We start from the raw sequence: 22,222 nt of genomic DNA on the forward strand, positions 1-22,222 counted from the left end.
TAACAATTTAGAATCTACACTACCCCAGGATGCTTTCATATAAGTTTCAGCTTTACTGGCCCTGTGGTTCTTGAGAAGAAGATTTTTTAATGACCCCACCCTATTTTTGTCTTCTCTTGATTATCTCTCCTTGTGAGGGGACTTGGCCCTTCATTTTAACAATTTAAATTCCCCTTCACCCAAGGATGCTTTGTACCAAGTTTGGTCAAAAGTGGCCCAGTGGTTCTTGAGAAGAAGTCAAAAATGTGAAAAGTTTACAGACGGACGGACAGACAGACAGATGGACAGACAGACGGACAGACGGACGGACGGACGACGGACAAAATGTGATCAGAAAAGCTCACTTGAGCCTTCGGCTCAGGTGAGCTAAAAAAAAACAACAAAAAAAAACAGCACTGCACTCTTAAATTTACACTACACTCATTAACACAATAATTTTCTAAATGTACATATACAGCTGTAGCAATTTTTATATAGATATATGTGTAAATATGGCATTATATGTTATATATATGGTATCACCTTACAGAATATGGATCATATCGTCAAAATGTCTTAACAATCTCAAGTTTCATTAATTTTGATAATCTGCTAAAAAAATAAAAGTGGATCTGCTTGCATCGATACACTGGATTTTCATTCATTAAATATACAAGGGATTAATCTCTCTTGAAGTTTTGCATTAGTCTGTTATCGAGGTACTTACAAAATTTAACTAAAGAAGCAATCTGACAAACCGGCTGTTTTCTGATAGTATGTGTTGACAGCATCTTTCATTACTGCCTGAGTTACTACAACTGTTTACTCGTATATGTTTTGTTCTGTGACTATAAGTCCAAAGTTCTGCTTAAAAAGTTCATAGGCCATTTTTATATCAAAGATCAAATAATATTCTATTTTTTTTCCCCTCTGCTTATATTGTTAAAAGGTCTGAAGAAAATATCTTTGGCAGTTTTCTATTTGTCAGCTTTTGATGAAAAAAAAATATTTGAATGAAAGATATTATAATGGGTAAACCTCATTTCCCTCCTAAAACACAGATTTGTTTATCAATTAAAAAAAAATTATTAAACCTAGCTCTACATAATCAAAGGGAATTGCTTTCTCTTATAACTGTGTATACTTACTGTAAGAACTGTAGAACTCTCTCAAATGCCTCACCTTTGAACAAGGCATATATCTAAAATAAAAGAAAAACATATTTACCTACAAAAATGAAATGACAAAATAAAACTGTATGTACACATGCTTCTAATAATTATCTAATAATAATAAGATTCTTAACCAGTTTCCTTTGATGATGAGGTGTGTTTTCTTTACTTGAAAGCTTTAAATTATATAAAAGTAAATTGTGTCTTGTATTTATTTAAAATATTAAACAGCAAAACGTACATCAACACATAAACACTGAACATATTTACACATTACATTTATCGATACAATTTTTAGTGAGTCTATAATACAATTAATACATACCAAATAGCTTGAAAACTTCACAACATGACGAATCTTTATTCGAACAGGACAAGCTTTCTTCTTGCTGTTTTGCACCAATCTACGCTTTCGTCTGTATGTGTGGTCAGACTACAAAAAAGAGCTAAGCTGAGATAAAGGTGCAGTGACTGGGTTATGTTGTTCAGTGACTGGGTTATGTTAAACAGTGACTGGATTATGATCCTCAGTGACTGGGTTATGTTCCTCAGTGACTGGGTTATGTTAAACAGTGACTGGGTTATGTTGTTCAGTGACTGGGTTATGTTGTTCAGTGACTGGGTTATGTTGTTCAGTGACTGGGTTATGTTAAACAGTGACTGGGTTATGATCCTCAGTGACTGGGTTATGTTGTTTAGTGACTGGGTTATGTTAAACAGTGACTGGGTTTTGTTGTTCAGTGACTGGGTTATGTTGAACAGTGACTGGGTTATGTTGAACAGTGACTGGGTTGTGTTCCTCAGTGACTGGGTTATATTAAACAGTGACTGGGTTATGATCCTCAGTGACTGGGTTATGTTGAACAGTGACTGGGTTATGTTAAACAGTGACTGGGTTATGTTGTTCAGTGACTTGGTTTTGTTGAACAGTGACTGGGGTATGTTGAACAGTGACTGGGTTATGTTGAACAGTGACTGGGTTATGTTCCTCAGTGACTGGGTAATGTTAAACAGTGACTGGGTTATGTTGAACAGTGACTGGGTTATGTTGTTTATTGACTGGCTTATGTTGTTCAGTGACTGGGTTATGTTAAAGGATGACTGGGTTATGTTGAACAGTGACTGGGTTATGTTCCTCAGTGACTGGGTAATGTTAAACAGTGACTGGGTTATGTTAAACAGTGACTGGGTTATGTTGTTTATTGACTGGGTTATGTTAAACAGTGACTGGGTTATGTTGTTTGGTGACATGGTTATGTTGTTCCGTGACTTTGTTATGTTCCTCTGTGACTGGGTAATGTTAAACAGTGACTGGGTTATGTTGAACAGTGACTGGGTTATGTTGTTCAGTGACTGGGTTATGTTGTTCATTGACTGGGTTATGTTGAACAGTGACTGGGTTATGTTCCTCAGTGACTGGGTTATGTTCCTCAGTGACTGGGTTATGTTGTTTAGTGACTGGCTTATGTTGAACAGTGACTGGGTTATGATCCTCAGTGACATGGTTATGTTGTTCAGTGACTGGGTTATGTTGAACAGTGACTGGGTTATGTTAAACAGTGACTGGGTTATGTTGTTCGGTGACTTGGTTATGTTGTTCGGTGACTTTGTTATGTTCCTCTGTGACTGGGTTATGCTGTTCAGTGACATGGTTATGATGTTCAGTGACTGGGTATGTTGTTCAGTGACTAGGTTATGTTGAACAGTGACTTGGTTATGTTAAACAGTGACTGGGTTATGTTAAACAGTGACTGGGTTATGTTGAACAGTGACTTGGTTATGTTGAACAGTGACTGGGTTATGTTAAACAGTGACTGGGAAATGTTAAACAGTGACTGGGTTATGTTGAACAGTGACTGGGTTATGTTGTTCAGTGACTGGGTTATGTTGTTCATTGACTGGGTTATGTTGAACAGTGACTGGGTTATGTTCCTCAGTGACTGGGTTATGTTCCTCAGTGACTGGGTTATGTTGTTTAGTGACTGGCTTATGTTGAACAGTGACTGGGTTATGATCCTCAGTGACTGGGTTATGTTGTTCAGTGACTGGGTTATGTTGAACAGTGACTGGGTTATGTTAAACAGTGACTGGGTTATGTTGTTCAGTGACTGGGTTATGTTCCCCAGTGACTGGGTTATGTTCCTCAGTGACTGGGTTAGGTTAAACAGTGACTGAGTTATGTTGTTCGGTGACTGGGTTATGTTAAACAGTGACGGGTTATGTTAAACAGTGACTGGGTTATGTTAAACAGTGACTGGGTTATGTTGTTCAGTGACTGGGTTATGTTGTTCAGTGACTGGGTTATGTTGTTCAGTGACTGGGTTATGTTAAACAGTGACTGGGTTATGTTCCTCAGTGACTGGGTTATGTTGTTCCCCAGAGAATGGATATACCGTAGCCCAACTGGTCTAGTTCTCATAAAATGTAATGTGAAACCCTAGACAGTGGGTTATCCTTCTCAGTCCTCATCTTTGCCTCATTATTAGTTTATTAGAAGTAGAATAAATAATGCATACTTACATCTTTTCTTGCTTTGTTTTGTTTCTTTTGGTTGTTTCGTTTGTCTCTGTCATATCCCTGGTGACATTCCAAGATTTTTTTGCCCATAATAATGAAAGGGATAGCATCATATTCTATATGGGGTTCAGCATTTTCCTGTGTGTCCACAAATCTGATATGGGATTTATCAATCTCTCCTACATCTACAGTAATCGCAAAAGAATTTTCAGTGTAAATTGATATTAACAAATGTGAATCTGATAAGGGGGGAGGGGGGGTGTTACTTTGAACAAATACATAAAAAAGTTTCTAAGTTCAACTTCTCATGACAACTTTTCTGTAGAATAAGTTGAGAAGTTTTTAAAATGTTTACAACATCCAAAACACCAACAACACAGACAATGGACAAATTTCAATGACATAAGCTCAACTAAGCCTAGAATGGGGATGGTTACCTTCCTATTACTTGTTCGACCCGTGTGGTTTCGACATAAATCCATGTTCGACACAAGTGGTTTCGTTCTGAAGCAATTAATTAACACCTGCAACAGTTTCACATTTTGTTTTTGTCTACATAGGATTTTTTTTATCGACAATGGATATTTTAATTATTAATTTAAAAGCTATTACGTTATCAATATACAGCTACCCATGTACTTACCTGTGAGCAGATCAAAACCACTTGATAGGTCGTAACCATGCAGGTCAAACATGGAATCAAAATGTAACCACCCGACACCATGAGTCTATGGTTCAGGTGAGCTTAAAATGGTTACAATAATGAGAAGATTCAAGAAATTATTTGGAACGACTTTACCGGTCCCCAGAAAAACGCACTAAACTATAGTGTCACCGTAGGCGACTTCAGTATATATGAGATCGCGTGAGCGATCGAAAAAAAAATAAAATATGAGGTTTTAAGCCTTTTTGACCCCAAAATCGAATTCTACGGTTAAAAGTTTAGTTTAAAACTTCGTTTTTAAACGAAGTTTTTAACCTTGTTCTCTGAAAAAAGTAATAAATATTATTTATTCAGTGAAAAGGAGACAAAAAAATAATTGTGAACGAAGCGCGTGCGGCGCATGCTTAGTGCCATTTCTTTCTTACTTAGCCATTTTTTTTCATGTAAACAAACCAACAAGATCTCGTTGAAGCTGAATAAAGATCTTGCAAAAAATACAGATGCAACTGAATTTCTTAATTAATCTAAAAGAACAAGACACTGACCCTAATCTCTCTGATGGTATGCGAGGACTACCCCAAATCTCCAAGGCGGATGCTAAACCATGCTAGACTATCCCATGTGCAAGGACTAACCCTAATCTCTCGGATGGATGCGAGACTAACCCTAATCAGTCGAAAACTTATGCAAGGACTAACCCTAATCTTTCAGGTGGGTGCAAGACTAACCCTAACCAGTCGAAAAATGTGCAAAATCAACCCTAATCAGTTGAGTGACGTAAATCTTATGTCATAGTGCAATGAGCACACGGATCTTGCGGATCTGGGGACCGGTAAAGTAAAGTCTACCCAATTATTTTGCTAAAGTTGCATTTAAAAATAAAATATCGCAACAAGACCTTACCAACATCCTTTCCAAATTGTTTGGAACTTTTTAAACAACGGAACCTAGAGGAAGTTGCATAATCATACTCCTATAACAACTTGTCCAATTTTGTGGAAGATGTCACATACCCAGATAGTGATGTTGATCTTACATCGAACAGATCTTTCCAAGTGTCACTATGGATAAGAAAAAATAATAATAATAATAAAAAAAACTGTTAACACTAGACTAAATTTGGCACCCTCTCTCTTTGAATCCGGTTATTATCAGTGATTATATCTTTACAAAACTTTATCCAGGTGTTGAGAATTTCTTGAATACCGCATATTCACTATATCATAATTATCTTCATACAACATTCCTACCTTGTTTCTTCATCCATTTCATACAGTTGCTGAGATGAAAGGATAACGGCATTCAATACCTCGAACTTTCCTTACTTGGATTTCCAAACAGTGTCACGAAAAATACAATCGGGTTCGGTGTTAAAGCAAATTGTACATTTGAAAACCATACCGGAAATAATTTTCCCGGAATCCGTGACTGGGTTATGTTATAGACTCTACCTAATTTTCATTGATGCATAGAAAAGGGGAGATAACCCGGAAACATAGTGACTAAGTACCGACACTGTATGGGTGGATAACAAAATTCCGACTTTACTCAATCATGAGTTTCTCGCAAAATAAGAGGCGAATGATGACATTAATAACAGAGTAGAGCTTTGATAACGACGCATATTGTGAGACGAGCTCAAATATGCGGTAATATATTTAAATTAGAGACGACGCGAATAATTTCATTTATATTTGCACATCGATCGAAAATACCCCGTGTGCGGTCGAAGTTACCCAACACACATATCTTGTAAATCGAACACATTTATTTTATATCATGACGAATAATACATATAATACAATTTAATCTGAACAGTAAAAGGTATTCCGAAGGAAAAAGGATCCAGTAAAAGTTGAGCGTAATACATGTAATAGGCAGTGACATACTTGAACAAATCTAAATATAAAAAAAATAATCGGTCGAAATCACACCACCCTACCCTACAGTGTATCTGTCATATATGTATAATACTTATAAAAACAAACGTTGCAATATTTAATTTTTCAATATTCAGATATTCTTTGTGTATCATTGTGCTTCGTTTATTTCATACTGCTATAAAGGGAACTGTACGTTACAGCGAGTTTGTTTATTTTGTTTCGTTGGCTGCGGTGGAGATACATGTGACGTAGGTCAGTGAATGGAATATAAAAAAAAACCACTTTTTGGAATAACATTAGAGTTACATACAAATATCAGGTTGACTAGCATCCTTGCTGAAATAACAATGAATCAGAACGACTTCTAAGATACACGAAGTTCGGAGATTCACGAAGTTTGGAGATACACAAAGTTTCTGCTTTCTCAAGAGTAAATTTGAAATAAAAATTATCGAATGATTAATAAATTTGTACATTATTCTTAAGCAGACGTGAAATTCCTACAAAGACTTTAGAGTGTTGTAAGTTACAAACTAAATTCATATCTTATAGGCTTTTGTGTAAAGGAAGTAATCAGTACCACTATTTTTGTGTCTGGTTTTACTGACTCTTAAAATTCACGTAAACCCAGGAGCTTCCGGGGGCTTCGCGCCCTGGGTCACCACCAGGGCTTCGCCCTGGACCCACTGGGGACCTTAAGGCGTTCCCCAGACTCCCTGCCTGGGGAAGTTATCCACGTCCCCCCCCCCAATCATAAATCCTGTATCCGCCCATGGCGCCCTTTTGTATCCAAAATATACACAAGATTTAATAAATCAATTTATTATGTGGCTTTGGGCCCCTACCCCGACACAAAACTGGTCGGGCTCCCTTTTCAAGATTCCTGTATCCGCCACTGAAAAAGAATGTGTTGTTCTCTTGGATGTCGATATCTGAATTATATTTTATTTAAACACCTAGTCTAATATATCATGGGCGCCCATAATAGGACGATTATTTGTTTTAGCTCACCTGAACCAAAAACTCAAGTGAGCTTTTCTGATCAAAATTTGTCCGTTGTCTGTCGTCGTTGGCGTTGTCGTCGTCGTTGGCGTAAACTTTTCACAATTTCAACTTCTTCTCCAGAACTACTGGGCCAATTTCAACCAAACTTGGCACAGAGTATCCTTGGGTGAAGGGGATTCAAGTTTGTTCAAATGAAAGGCCACGCCCTCTTTCAAGGGGAGATAATAAAGAATTAGTGAAAAATTAATAGCATCTTTTAAAAATCTTCTCCTCAAGAACCACAAAGCCATGGAAATTGAAACTCATGTGGAAGCATCCTCAGGTAGTGTAGATTCAGATTTGTTCAAATCATGACCCCCGGGGGTAGGGCGGGGCCACAATGGAGGATCAAAGTTTTACATAGAAATATATAGGAAAAACCTTTAAATATCTTCTTCTCAAGAACAGGAAAGCCCTAATTGGTCATATTTATATGAAAGCATCTTCAGGTAGTGGAGATTCAAATTTGTCCAAATCTTGACCCTAGGGGGTAGGGCTGGGCCACAATGGAGGATCAAAGTTTTACATAGAAATATATAGGAAAAATCTTTAAAAATCTTCTCAGGAACAGCAAAGCCCTGATTGATCATATTTATGTGGAAGTATCCTCAGGTAGTATAGATTTAAGTTTGTTCAAATCATGACCCCCTGGGGTAGGGCGGGGCCACAATGGAGGATCAATGTCTGAAATAGAAATATTATAGGAAGGTATCTTCTGATGAAGAACTGCAAAGCCATGAATAGTCATTTTGATATTAAAGCCTCTTCAGGTAGTGTAGATTCAAGTTTGACCCCCGGGGATAGGGATGGGCCACAATGGGGGATCAAAAATTTCTTAAATAGAAACATATTGGAAAATATCTTCTTCTCAAGAAATGAAAACCATGTTTAGTCATTTTGATATGGAAGCATCCTCAGGTAGTGTAAATTCAATTTTTTTTTTCAAATGATAACCCCCAGGGGTAGTTTGGGGCCCAATGGGGATTGAAAGTTTTACATAAATACACATAGAAAAAATATTTCTTCTCAAGAACAGAAAAGTTATGTTTAGTCATATTGATATGGAAGTATCCTCGGGTAGTGTAGATTCAAGTTTGTTCAAATGATGACCTCTGGGATAGGGAGGAGCCACAATGGGGGATCAAAATTTTACAAAGGAATATATGGGAAATTTTTTTTTTAAATCTTCTCAAGTACAACAAAGCCATTTGTTATATTGACATGGAGGCATCATCAGGTAATTTAAAATTCACCCCCCCCCCCCCCAACCCCCAGTAATCTTTTCAATACTGAACTGATTTGTGTCTAGCTAATGTGCTCAGGTGAGCGATGTGGCCCATGGGCCTCTTGTTTAAAATAAAGTGGTTCTTACGGATGTTATAAAAAACCTTATAAACGGCTAAATAATTACATGTATTTAATTCATCTACTACAAATGTTAGTTTAGTTCTTTGCTTTCATAATCTAACTTTTTATAAATTAACACGAAAGTCGTGCGATCGTATACAAATACTCAGAAGCAATCTTTCATATTTAATGAACGTATAGGTGAATAAATTTCCTCTCATCACTATACGTAAACCCCCATCCTCGAAATAAATAGAATGTTTTCCTTCGCAGTCGGTTGGTTTAACCAGGTACATGTAAGTACAGGTGAGGATGGAGCTTTACAGAAGCAGGTGATGAATTCCGAGAGAAAGGCACTGCCTATTTTATATACATGTACATTCCTAGGGACCTGGTTTTCTGAACCGATCTCACTGTTATTCAAAGACCTAGTTAGAAACTCTCTCTTTCTCTCTCTCTCTCTCTCTCTCTCTCTCTCTCTCTGAAATGCAGGCCCGTCGATTGTAAAAAAAAAATAACAAAATAATTTCAATTTTTAATAAGTATCTCATCTCCCAAGCCAAAGACACAAGTAAGCTTTTGCTGTTCATAATTGTTCATCTTTGTTTGCTATCTTGGTGTATATAAACATTATCGTCATTGTTGTTCTAAAGCTACTCGTAAATTTTTCTCATTTTTATCTTATCAAGAACCACTGGACCATAACAACGAAAATTAACACAGAATATTTTTGGTAAAGTTTTGTTCAAATGAAGGGTCACATCCTCTTTTAACGGCTACATGCAGTAAAAATTAGATTGGGTCCAGGCGCAGATCAAGGAATTTTTTTCCACGGAGGGGCGGGGGGTATGCCAATAAAAAAAAATATTTCAACCCAGAAATTCCTTGACGAGCCAAAACAGAAAAAAAGAAACTCTTTTCCAAAACGTGAAAAACCTATTTCGTGTGTGTGTTTGTGTGTGTGTATGGGGGGGGGGGGGTCTTTGACTTTTAAATCTTCATACCTAAGACTTTTCATACCATTTTAACACAGATCCGCGTTTTCGAGGAAGGGTCCGCGTTTTCTTGGGGGGGGGGGGGCATGGTCACTTTTACTTGTTTAGTATATACATTTAACTGCCCCCCAGCCCCCTCTAGATCCGCACATGGGGTCATTTGAAAATAGTATTCTCAAGAATCCCTGGACTAGAATGAGAAAATTTCCAACATAGCATACATTCATTTTTTTTTTCTTCAAATATTGATTCCAGGGAGAAAGTTTGGGCCGGAAAGAATGTTCATAATTTTACACAGGAATTTATATATCCCCCCAAACGAAGTGTGTGGGTTTGGGGTGGGGTGTTTTGAGTCTTTTGGAATCACACTGTCCGTCTGCCTAGCTGTCCGTCTGTACGTGATAGTTTGCCAAGGATATTATAACTTTGTTATGAAGAAACTGGAAGGTCATACTTGGTACAAAGATTACTAATGATCCGAAGGTGTGTCATAGTTTTGATCCAACATCATTCCGGCAAGTTCAAGGTCACTGGAAAAAAATAGCAAGTATCATACTTGATACAGAAATTACTTATGACAAAATTAAAGAGTTTGACACGACCTTCATCCAAGGTCATTCCTGTAAGTTCAAGGTCACTGACAGAAAAGTGTAAGATTACTGTATGTGCTATAATTTTGGAAGCTCATACTTGGAACAAAGATTGCTTATGATCCACCGGTTTGAGATAACATAGTACTAGACTGGCAGAAGAAGTGGCAAAATTCGTGCCTGGATTATAAATTTATAAGGGTCAAGGTCACTGGCAGATAAATATTAATTTTTTTCCATGCTATAACTTTGTAATATAAAATCACTGGAAGCTTTTACTTGATACAGAGATTGCTTATGATCCAAGAATGTGTTTTGACCTTGATCCAAGGTCTTTCTGGCAAGTTCAAGGTCACTGACAGAAAAGTGCAATATTCTTTTTCAGGTATATCTTAGTCATTGAGTATCACTGGAAGCTTATAATTTGTTCAAAGGTTGTTTTTGACCTTAACATAGGTTATTTAGGCAAGTTCAAGGTCACTTATATAATAAGTGTAAAATTCAAAAAGGTCTAGTCGCCCAAGTGGCGCAGGGGTAAGAGTGTCTGCTCTAGAGTCGTGGATTAAGGAGTTGATCCTTACGTCACAGGTTCGAATCCCACTGTGGGACGCAGAGACTGATCCTTCGGATGAGACCGTACAAACTGAGGTCCCGTCAGGCAGTAGGTGCTGGCACGAAAAAGATCCCTCACTGCTCAATGGCCATGTGTGCCAAGTATAGGTCAAAATTTGCAAGATCTCCATCGGCAAATGGTGGCGTCTCCATATGATTGAAAAATTCTCAAAAGGGACGTTAAACAACATACGAACAAATAAACAAAAAGGTCTATAATTTTGTAATAGAAAAAATTGCATGCATTTGCATTTCACTGAAAAGATGATAAATATATCATCCAGAGTGTGTAATGGCCTTGGCTTAAATTCGAGGTCACTTAAAATATGATGTTTTGGATGAATAGTCTGAAAGAATACGTGACTGTGAATTTTTTTTATGTCGGTGACATAAAGATGGTGTTTGCTCTTAACAAGCTGCAGAATGTGTTATGGCTTGACGCAAGGTTATTTGGACAAGTTCAAGTTCACTGACAGGGGAATTTTACATTCCTTTACTGTCTTTCTACTGTTGAAACATTGAAAGTTGATGCCCCTTACAGGATTGTTTATAACCTTAAAATGTTGCATGACCTTGACTCAAGGTCGCTCTGTCCTGTCTGGAGCTCCGACGGAAGACCTATTCGTTGCATTGCAACGAGCTCGGCTCTAGTTGTCATTAATTTTCTTACAGCATTTTCAAAGTACTGAGTGTGAATGGGAACAAATTATCCTCTTATATAAAGATGGCATCCAAATTGTCAAATTATGGGTGTTCCTAAGTTTATTAAAAACAAAAGAGTTATTGACTGAGATTTGAGCAACATATATTTTGTTGAAGAGTATTCCTAGCAACTACAGGTAACTGAAGCTTGTAATACTTTGAAAATCTAAGACATTGGATAGAAATGTTTTCATCTAGTTTCACTTACTGGTATGCCCTTTTGACCAGCTATTCCAGGTATGCCCTGTTCTCCTGGTTGTCCTGGGAAACCTGGTTGACCTGGTTGTCCAGGAAGTCCATCAAAACCAGGATCACCTGGATCTCCCCTAAAACCAGGCTCACCCCCAGGACAAACCCCACAGTCATCACCTCTTCTACCTGAAACTGAACAGATAGGGAAAAAATTGCATGAAGAAAAAAGACTTCTTGGCTTTACATCAAAGCTAGTTAATTCATGGTGAAAAGGGAAAACCTTAATAGGTGCACATGTAATTGAATAAAAGGTTTATGATCCCCACAATGCCTATTATCCCCATACACCCCAGTGACATAGCTTTTTAATATTAAGTCAATCCTTTTTAGTGTCCTAAGATATCCACAAACATGACAATGCTATCATTTGGTTTAGATCTGCTCTGAGTTTACACAGGCCTACTAGTCAATGAATGATCAGAGGATAAGAACCAGCTGACTAGCCTTCACAAAGCACAGAATAGTCAGCTGTCTAACAGGTAACAGCATTCAAATTCACATCTGGAATAACAACTCTTTAAAGTTGGTGCTAAAATATTAAAGCTCATTATTATTTAACAAATTCAACATTTTTTTTTCAAACTATCTATTAACATATTGAAGAAAAATGACACACCTCTTTCTCCTGGGATTCCATCACGCCCATCCTCTCCAGGGAATCCTGAATCTCCTTCCTCTTCGGGAAATCCTGAAGGACCTCTTGGACCAGTAACATCCAGACCATCTCCAGGGATACCAGGGAATCCCTCAGGACCAGGTTCTCCCCAGGACCAGGAAGTCCATCAAGACCAGGACTGGTCTTCCTACTCAGCCCTGTTCACCAGGGTATCCTTGAACTGTTTCTCCAAGTGGTCCCAAATCTCCTGGCACTCCTTTTAATCCAGGTATTCCAGGCAAACCAGGCACTCCATCAAGACCAAAGCCACCTGGAATAAAATAAGTAATCATTGCTTGAGCTTAGAAAATGTTAACCAGGGTTTGAGAAAATGCAAACAAGTGCACAATGCTATAATTATTCAAAGAAAATAAGAAATTAAAAAAACTTAATTTTTGTACTTTGTGCAAATCAACATAATAATCCTAAAAAATACCTTGGTCTCCCTTGTCTCCTGGATAGGAGAATCCAACAGGTCCTCTCCTCCCAGGTATTCCATCAGGCCCCGGTAGGTCAGGAGGACCATATGTCCCATTTGACCATCTGGACCGTCATTTCCTGTGCAGTATACAAATTATAAGATCAATCATCTGACAGCATGTCTAAATATCAATTCTCACATCTACTTATACTTAGTAATTATTAATTGATTTCCTAACACTTACCCGGGAATCCTGGAAGACCTTGTGGGCCAGGGTCACCAGGTCGACCTCTGGGTCCAGGACGACCTTGACCCCCACCATCTGGATCTCCTTCTGGACCCTGCAATTTCATTTTTTTTAAATAATTTACATGTACTTGAATATTTAACTGAATTCTAAACACTAAAATTTAGTAAAATCAAAACTATTTTTTATTCATTAAGAATTTGGAAATAAGTATGGATCATTTTTTTATATATATTTTGGAAATGACACAAAAAAAACTGCGCTTCCAAATATTCCAAATTTGGAATATTGAAGGATTAAAATCATCATGTACAATTTCAAAAATTAATCACATGCAAATTTTGGGGAGAAAGGTTCACAAATGGAAACAATTTTGGGTCTGATTCTAGATTTTCCAAAATGAGGACTGTACTGAGCAATTAATGTGATGCAAGTAATTCACTACTACTTTTGAAATCTATACATATTAAAAAAATTGAATATCATTATAAAGATATTATGTAACATTGCCAAATAATTGTATTGTCATGGTAACCTACCGGATCTCCAAGGTCACCCCTCATCCCCTGAAAACCAGGGTCTCCAGTTCTGCCCTAAAAGCAGAGAAACAGCCTTAGGAAAGGTGACGAAAATATACAAAATTTACCCTGATGAGAATATTGTGACAAGATCCAATTATAAATTTCTTATTCAGAACTCCATAAATAGTGTAAAATCTTAACTTTCTAGTCTATCAGTTATTGTTTGTTGCCACTCTATTTTACTAAAATCAAAAATAAGCCTTAATGCCTTAGTTAATTTGAGGGGTGGATCTTACTGTTTCTCCTGGTAATCCATCATATCCTTGTCTCCCCTTTTCTCATTGTTCTCCATTCAAACCATACTAGGGTCCTGGTGGGCCTCCTTACCTCTCTTGCCCTTAAAAAAAGGGTCAAAAAAACAAAATATATTATTATCACCATACCTAAGACATAAAATTAAAATCGCCATAAAAATAAGGGCAAATAAAGAGTCAAAATGATCCCCCCCATCATTGCATACCCTCATTCCTTGCATTCCAGGCATCCCAAAAGGCCCTTTATCACCTGGCAAACCTGGAAATCCCTGAAAACAAAAATCCAGGTAAAAGTCAATGAAAGCTACATTATAAATCAAATCTATCTCTATGTTTTCCAGTTACATGTATTTCAAAAAATTGTTATATAATAGGAAATTAAATTTTTCTACTGCAACTTATTACAGATTGTTCATGTCTTTGGCCTTCAGATAAAGGAATAATAAAAGAGCAAAGAGCTAGGTTCACTTTATGCATAAAATGGCCATGCCATTATATCAATTAATTGACTATCACCCTCTGTCCCATTTCATATATCAAAAAAAAGTAGAGACTTAGTGCTTTCATTTCCTATAACAAAATTTATATCAATTAATTGATTATCACCAAGGGTCCAAGTTATAAATGCTGCATTTTCAACCAAAACTGAGCAGTTTTGATTTTTCAGAAATTCTCAGGGCCAAAAAAGGCCCTAAGTGGCTCTTGCTCTTTTCAAGTTAAGTTGTATTGTTATGACAGAGAGAGTAACAGTAGGGAATTTCCCACTAACCGGATCACCACTCATTCCATTAAATCCGGGTCGTCCAGGTCTTCCTCCCTCACTTGGGTCTCCCCGATATCCCTTTTCTCCCATCAGAACCTCGTCCGGTTTGTTTCCTGATAAAGTTGTGATGGAGCCTTTGGGACCTTTGAGACCAGGTAATCCTACCTCTCCCTGAAAACAAACAGGCAATCATGTAAATTATAGGTCAACACAACAGGTCATATTCAATGTTTTACATTTACACTGGTGACCAAAATAAACTTTCTAATGCCTCTTTAGCATTGGTTAAATAATAAAGGATATTTTACATGAAATATTCTTAGACTATTTACATTACACGTTCTATTCTTCAACAAAATTGTGGTGAATGATTACAATGCATGATAAGTGATTTATCTACAGAAGTATACCTGTAACTTCAACGACCAATGAACACTGACCTTTTCACCTTTGGGGGGATTTCTACCCTGGTCTCCCATGCTTCCCTTTGGCCCTTTACCTCCTGGAATTCCAGTCGGCCTCTAAAAATTTTAAAGAATTAAAATTTAATTAGAAAAGATACATTTTAAGATAAATGAAGGTACCACAATATTCAACTGAGCTACAAGAAAATTATGAAAACTACATCATATGAATGCCCTAAAATATATTCAATACTACTTAGTATATTTCCTGCTTCCCCTCCCTGTACCCCACTTCTTTGATGGCTTCATTGTTGAAATAATGAAGAGATATCATAAAGATCTAGCAAATTTATGTCAGTATACTTTATTTTGAAAATATGACCAAAGAAAACAGACCAAAAAAATTCCTCAACACTGGGACAGGTACATGTACTTATCTTCTTTCATGTACGAGGGGCATTTCAAAAGTTCTGGCAACTGGTATATAAAATTTCAACTACATTACGGATTAAAATGACTCTGATACCACTGTAAAGCTTAGGCAAATATGCATTAGTAGTGACGTATTTTACATTCAAAATGACGTATAGGTCTGCTAAAATGACGTCCTAATTAGGTATACTCTGTATACTGGGTGTAAAAATGACTGATAAGGAGAACAATTTTTCTGTTGAGCAAAGAGTGTATTGCAAAATTCGCTCATTGCTTGGCTTTACAGCAACAGAAATAAAAGCCGATTTAGATGTAGTATATAGAGAGCATGCTCTTTCATATCAAGCAATAGCAAGATGGGTAGTTCAATTTAAAGAGGGTAGAAAATCAATTGAAGATGACCCCCATTCGGGGCGTCCAGTTTGTGCATATGGCGAAAAAGAAATCGTCACTGTTCAAAATACGATAACTGATGATGCTAGATATACAGTTGAGGAAATAGCAGACTTAACAAACATTAATTCGTCAGCAGTTTTTTGTATTTTAATGAAAAACTTAAAGCTTAGGAAAGTCTGTGCTAGATGGATGCCGCATCTTCTCTCGGAAGAGCAAAAGCGCATCCGGGTAGAACACTCAAGCTCAATAAAATGGTGCAAATGATGTCGCTGGGGGTTAAGCGTAAAAAAATAATGAAATGTCAAAGAAAATACTTTTTGAATGAATGCATGAATATGTAACCTTTAAGGCAAAAATACAAAAATGAAGTGAACAAATCATATTGAGATATTTTATTTGGCATATAGTGATTTTTTGAAACGTACGTTACTGTCGCCAACATCGAATAATTACACTTAAATGGCTATTTTTTGTACAAATAACAGTTGAATTTTAAATTAGATAGCATATGTCTTCAAAACATTTATTTGTAAAATGCTTTTAATAAATTATTGAGCATAATCACAAATATATTACCAAACTTTGATCTGATATCCCCATGTCGCCAGAAACAAAATAAAAACGGACTGTGACATTAAATATAGTATGAGTATTAGTTATTGTATGCCTGTAAGATTGGAATACGTTTTATTTGGAAGGAAACTTCTTGAAAATTAAAAATAAATGGTACAAAGCCTTGTATATGTTACCAATACTCTGAAATTACATTTTATCTTCCTATTTTACATGCGTATGGATAGGCATGAAACATTCGTTGTATTAGTTTAATAGATGAAATAGAATGATATCATAGTTAAACATGTGATACTTTTTCTTCTATCCAACAACTGTATTCCATGCTCCAACCATTATTTAACAATGTCTTATTGTTAGCTTACTATTTAAGAGAAAATTATTAAATGAAACAACCGTTACCGAAACATTCGTTACCAAACCTCTGAAAAAAGAATGATTTATGAGTTCAAACATCTTCTGCACATATACGTAGTCAAATATTTTGCGCCAGTATTCAAATTTTGACATCCGGAGTACGGTACTGCCTTTTTATGATTTTTTTCTAAAGTCTAGACAGTGTTGGTGAGTTTGTTTTCTAGAATGCAATAATAATGAATCAAATGTAATGAATTAATATGTAACTGTTAATATTTATATAACGACCGACAACAACTACGCAACCAGTATCAATCTACAACTGAATGTCCTCTGTTAGTCTTGAAAGGTGTTGAAACGTTCGTTACCGAAGGTAACGAATGTTACAAAATTTTTAACAAATCATATATCAAAATTGCAACAATATTTACAGATTTTATTTCATGACTAATTGTTCGAATGTAAACTTAATTGATTGATTTGTATCATTTTAAGCTTAAGTTGCATAAATTTTAATATAAACTGATTATAGAGACGCATTATTGAACACACACATTAAATCTGAAGAAAAACATTTATTGAAATTATTTTGAAAGACATTTTTAGATTGAATCATATGATATTGATTAAACAAAGGCTTGAGTTTCTATTCTGAATCTACATCAGGGTTTTTTGTTTCTCTCTTATAATTTTGATACTGTTAAACTCGCATTTTATGTTATGTAACGTACGTTTCAGCATTTTATTTTAGTTGAACTATGGCATTTACCCAAGCAGAAATACGAAGGAAGTTTCCATTGATGGTTAAATGATTTCAAGCTAAAAGTCATCAGAAAATTTGTTATTTACATTATTTTAGGTTCTGTTAAAACGTCTATACAGACAATTTTACATATATCTCTTATCCGTTTGTACATATAGTACAGTTCAAGGAAAATATGACACGATGATATATATGATGCAGTTCAAATTATGATTTCTTTTGACATTTTCAATACCATGGCACAAGTAGAGCAGAAATTACATCTCATGAATTGGTCCATGTAGTTGGAATTAATCTTAAAAACAGTAAATATTACTTCTCATGAAACATTCGTTACATACGGACGTTGTTGCATTTGAAAGTGTAAATAAGAACAAGATCACAATTCATGAACAACATTTTATTTAACGTTTCTATAAATGGATCCTCTATTCATTTAGAACCCCTATTTGCGCTGGGCAGTTTTGATTTTTCTTGAGGCATATTTGAAATATAAAATTTTAGAGATATGTCAAATTCATTTGAGGAAAAAAATATAATACGACAATTTGACTGCATCAATTCATAAAATACATTATGACAGTTGGCCTTTTTTGACTTATCACGAAAGTAAATAGACTGATTTGCTTTTGACATTGAGGATTTATTACAATCTATATTATTTCATCCTAAAATCTTAAAGGAAAACTATAATATGATACGTAACGCTTGTTTCTCAGCAAATAATGATCAACAATACACCTTTATTTCAAATTGACGTAATTTCTTAACCAATGAACTTAACTTGAAAAATCTTTGGGAATACAAACTTGATATGTTGATCTATCCGAAAATGTTATTAGCAGATGGATAATCAAAAGTCGATTTTTGAAGAAAAAATATCTTGAATTGCACCAATTTATTGAGTTTGGGTGAGAAATGGCTTCACAGTTACTAACAATTTATGAAGATTGTGACCAAAGGTGAATAAATGAGATTGTAACTGGTGATGAAACATGGATATATTTTTTTGAACCGGAAACTAAGCTCAATAATAAAGTTTGGATCGGTGAAAATGATACAAGGCCTCAAATTGCACGCAGAAACCGGTCTGTCCGGAGAGTAATGTACGCCTTATTTTTTTATTCTAAAGGCCCTGTTGCTCAAGTTCCGGTTCCAGAACACAGCAGTGTTACTGGTCAATTTTATGCAGAGAATGTCTTGTCTCAGATTGTAGAGCACTATAAAACGACCCGACCAACAACCAGTACTACAGGAATAAAGCTCCTCCATGACAACGCACCTGCCCATAGATCAGAGGTAGTAACCAAATATTAAAAGAAAAATGGTATTGCCGTTTTACCACATCCACCCTACAGTCCTGACCTAGCTCCATGCGATTTTTGGTTGAATGCCGTTATCAAAGAAGCCCTCCGAGGACGGTGAATTGAAAGTAGTCATCAGTCCGAAGTGCCGTATTCCAGTGTATGAAGCGTATACCGATAGAGGACTATAGGGCAGCATTTTCCACGTGGATTTCGAGACCGAAAGAGTGAGTCCAGATCAACGGAGACTATTTTGAGGGATTGATATAATTTAATTTATGATAATGACGCTCATTAATTTACTGCACACCAGTTGCCAGAACTTTTGAAATGCCCCTCGTATTTGTATTTCTAGACTTATAATGTTACAAGATCAAATAAAATTTATGTTATTATTTTGACCACTTCCTGCAGGAACTGTCAAATAACAATAAATGGTGTATAGTGACAAAAATTATCTCCCTTATACCGTTTTCATTTATTATATAAAAAATCAATATGGTACTAATAAACATTTGTGTTTAAATAATAAAAATAGAAATACAGTAAAACATGCTTATAGCAAACACACTTATAATGAATTAATGCCTACAGTGAAGTCATTTTCATTCCCCATGATTTTAAACTTATTGTGAAGCTAACAGATATAAAGAATTACGTTTATCACAAAGTAAAATCACAAGTCCCTGGCACTTCATTATATTACTGTATGCTGATGGAATATTTAAGAACTGTAATTTGTTAAGCAAAGTAGTTTCATTACATTTGTCTTAAAATCATTTTAACTATAACACATGTATAATCTGTACAGGTATAGCAAACTATGGAAACAAAAAAAATCGATTTTTTCCTTGTGAGATCCTGTTGCCTTCTGATAATTGTACATGTCTCATAATAGAAACTGACTGAACATTTCTTACCCGAGGACCTGGAGGGCCAAAAGGCCCAGGGGGTCCAGGTCAACCTGGAATGCCTGGATCACCCTAAAAATAGATATATCCTAGATTTAATCATTATCAGACATAAACTGGAACAATTACAGAAATATTTATTATGGAATAAAGCTCTTAAAGTTAACTGAAATCTAAGCATAGAACTTAACTTGTTAAAGTTACATTAAGATTTACATTTCATTATATATATTGCGAGATAACACGTCTGAAATCCAGTTGTTATGGTGATGATACCTACACTAGGACCCCTTCATACTGGATTACCCGGATCACCCTTTGGACCAAATCCATAAAAGCCATTTCCAGGATTTCCCTGTGGATTATAAAATACATTTTATTGCCAGAAGATACATATTAAAGCCAATCTTTTGAATTATCTTATGAACAAAATACAAAATTGTACATTATAAAATCACTAAATCCAATCTGAGACTTGATCAGCCACTTTAGAGACTTGTGCATTATGTGCTTTATGTATGCTTTACAGATTATCCTAATTGGATTGGAAGACTTGAGTAATTTCTCTGTCTGTCCATCAGTCTGTCATTCTATCTGTGTATAACACTTTATGTCTGGACAATATCTCAAAAAGCCTTCGAGCTTTTGCAATGAAATTTATGCCCCAACTCAGGCCTTCCAAAATGTGCTGGTACCCGGTACTTTTACACGGCTGATATTACGAAAATATTCATTGGAGAAAAATTTGATAACATATTTAATTAAAATCTCTTCCACAAGCTACCTCCTATTTTTGAAAAAGTACCGCCTGTTTCTAATATTTTTGAAGCCCTGCCCAACTGCCTATGGCCTAAGGGAGACCTCTATAAATTTTGAGGTCAAAAGGTCAAGATCGGTAATTCATACATTGCAAGAAATGGTTTCCAGATGGTAAACTTACTTCTCTTTGAACTTTTTCAATGAAGATTTATATCATACCTCCAAGTCACCTAAAGACAACCCCTGTAGATTTTAAGGTCAAAGATCAAGGTAAGAAATTCATACATTTAAAAAAAATGATTTTCAGATGATCACTTTAGTTCACATAAAGCCTTTTCAATTAAAATTTTTTATCATTGCTCTTTGTGACATAAAGACAACTTGTAAAGGTTTTGAGGACAAAAGGTCAAAGAAAGAAATTCAATTATAATTGCAAAAATTGAATTCCAGATGATAATTTTAGTTTTATTTGAGCTTTTACAATTAAATATTATTATATCATTACTCCCAATGACTTAAAGAAGATCCCTTTTGAATTTTAGGTAAAACGGTCAAGGTCAAAAATATCTTGTAAAAAAAAAAAATAATAATAATGGCTTCCTGGTGTTATATAGAGTTCTCTTTGTTTTCCAATAAAATTTTATACTTTTAGTCAATATGACTTAAAGAAGACTCTTTTGATTTTGAGAAAAGGTCAAAGGCCAAAGTCAGAAATTTATATATTGCATACATAATTTTCAGATAATAACTTAAGTTTTCAGTAAGCTTTTGCAATGAAACTTAAGGTCCTGAATTTCTTTAAATCAAGAAAAACCCCTCATGACTTTAAGGCCAAAAGCTACAGCTCAATGTCAATCTTTTTTTCTTTCACAATCTGCATTTTTTTTTCAGATCTTCCTTGCTCTTCATATAACTTGAAGCGGGGGACACAAATTCCCTGAATTAGCTTGTGATACTTTTGACATCAGTTAAACTGCCTTAAAATTAATTAACAAATAGGGGTTGCTTGTGGGTGCAAATACAGTTGCCAAAAAAAGAGTAAACAAAATGACAGCACAAGATGTCAATACTTAAAAACATGAAAGATTTTTATATCTTTTTTGTGTGTTGTTTCCATGACAACCTACCTTGGGTCTGGGTAAACCTGGTTCACCCTGAGGCCCCCGATTTTCTGGCAGTCCATCAAGTCCAGGGTTACCCTTTTGTCCTTAAAATAAACAAACACATATCCTTTTTATTTTAATATTCTGTAATAACAGACTGCTTTGTGTCATTCATGTTTACAATAAAATTCTAATTAACCTATGGAATTTCACACTACTCCCAATATCATGTTTACTACATCAATTTTTGATATGTAATATTTGCTGTAAATTTACAATGTCTTAGCATGGAAAACATTGGCTAACATATGCCAATTTTATTAGAAAAAAAATTGCATTTTGAAATCTATGATAGAATAAATGTTTTCATACCACCCCTCTATTTCTCTCCTTTAATTATTGTTCACTTTGTCTTTCATAATATAAGTACTCAAAGTATTTTTCATAATAATTTCCATTGCATGACATAATTTATTACATATTAAATGATTACATTACATTTGATACATGATTAAATTATTTCATACCTTTGTCTCATTACA

At 35.5% G+C, this 22,222-nt stretch overlaps 1 protein-coding gene and 2 long non-coding RNA genes across 3 annotated transcripts in view; all 3 read right to left on the bottom strand.

Moving 5' to 3' along the window:
* The window catches only part of LOC133183126 (collagen alpha-1(X) chain-like), a 38,005-nt gene extending 24,042 nt beyond the window's left edge, over positions 1-13,963 (bottom strand). Inside the window, exons 1-7 of the mRNA XM_061318090.1 lie at positions 13,898-13,963; positions 13,620-13,673; positions 13,078-13,174; positions 12,849-12,970; positions 12,657-12,683; positions 12,374-12,521; positions 11,714-11,883 (exon numbers count right to left, since the gene is read on the bottom strand). Of these exons, the coding sequence (XP_061174074.1) occupies positions 11,714-11,883; positions 12,374-12,521; positions 12,657-12,683; positions 12,849-12,970; positions 13,078-13,174; positions 13,620-13,643 (588 nt within the window). The 5' untranslated portion in view covers positions 13,644-13,673; positions 13,898-13,963. The remainder of the gene's footprint in view (positions 1-11,713; positions 11,884-12,373; positions 12,522-12,656; positions 12,684-12,848; positions 12,971-13,077; positions 13,175-13,619; positions 13,674-13,897) is intronic.
* An 18-nt stretch (positions 13,964-13,981) lies between these two features.
* On the bottom strand, positions 13,982-14,743 carry LOC133183128 (uncharacterized). The gene is made up of 3 exons (XR_009720583.1): positions 14,685-14,743; positions 14,122-14,184; positions 13,982-13,998 (listed from the first exon to the last, which is right to left on the bottom strand). It is a non-coding gene; the product is annotated as an uncharacterized LOC133183128 (long non-coding RNA).
* Positions 14,739-19,891, bottom strand: LOC133183129 (uncharacterized). Its single transcript, XR_009720584.1, has 3 exons — positions 19,828-19,891; positions 15,119-15,199; positions 14,739-14,849 (listed from the first exon to the last, which is right to left on the bottom strand). It is a non-coding gene; the product is annotated as an uncharacterized LOC133183129 (long non-coding RNA).
* Between the last annotated feature and the right edge of the window lie 2,331 nt (positions 19,892-22,222).

Source organism: Saccostrea echinata, unplaced genomic scaffold, assembly GCF_033153115.1.
Source record: "Saccostrea echinata isolate AGI-Se365-2 ecotype Australia unplaced genomic scaffold, CSIRO_AGI_Sech_v1 ptg000009l, whole genome shotgun sequence".
NCBI lineage: Eukaryota > Metazoa > Mollusca > Bivalvia > Ostreida > Ostreidae > Saccostrea > Saccostrea echinata.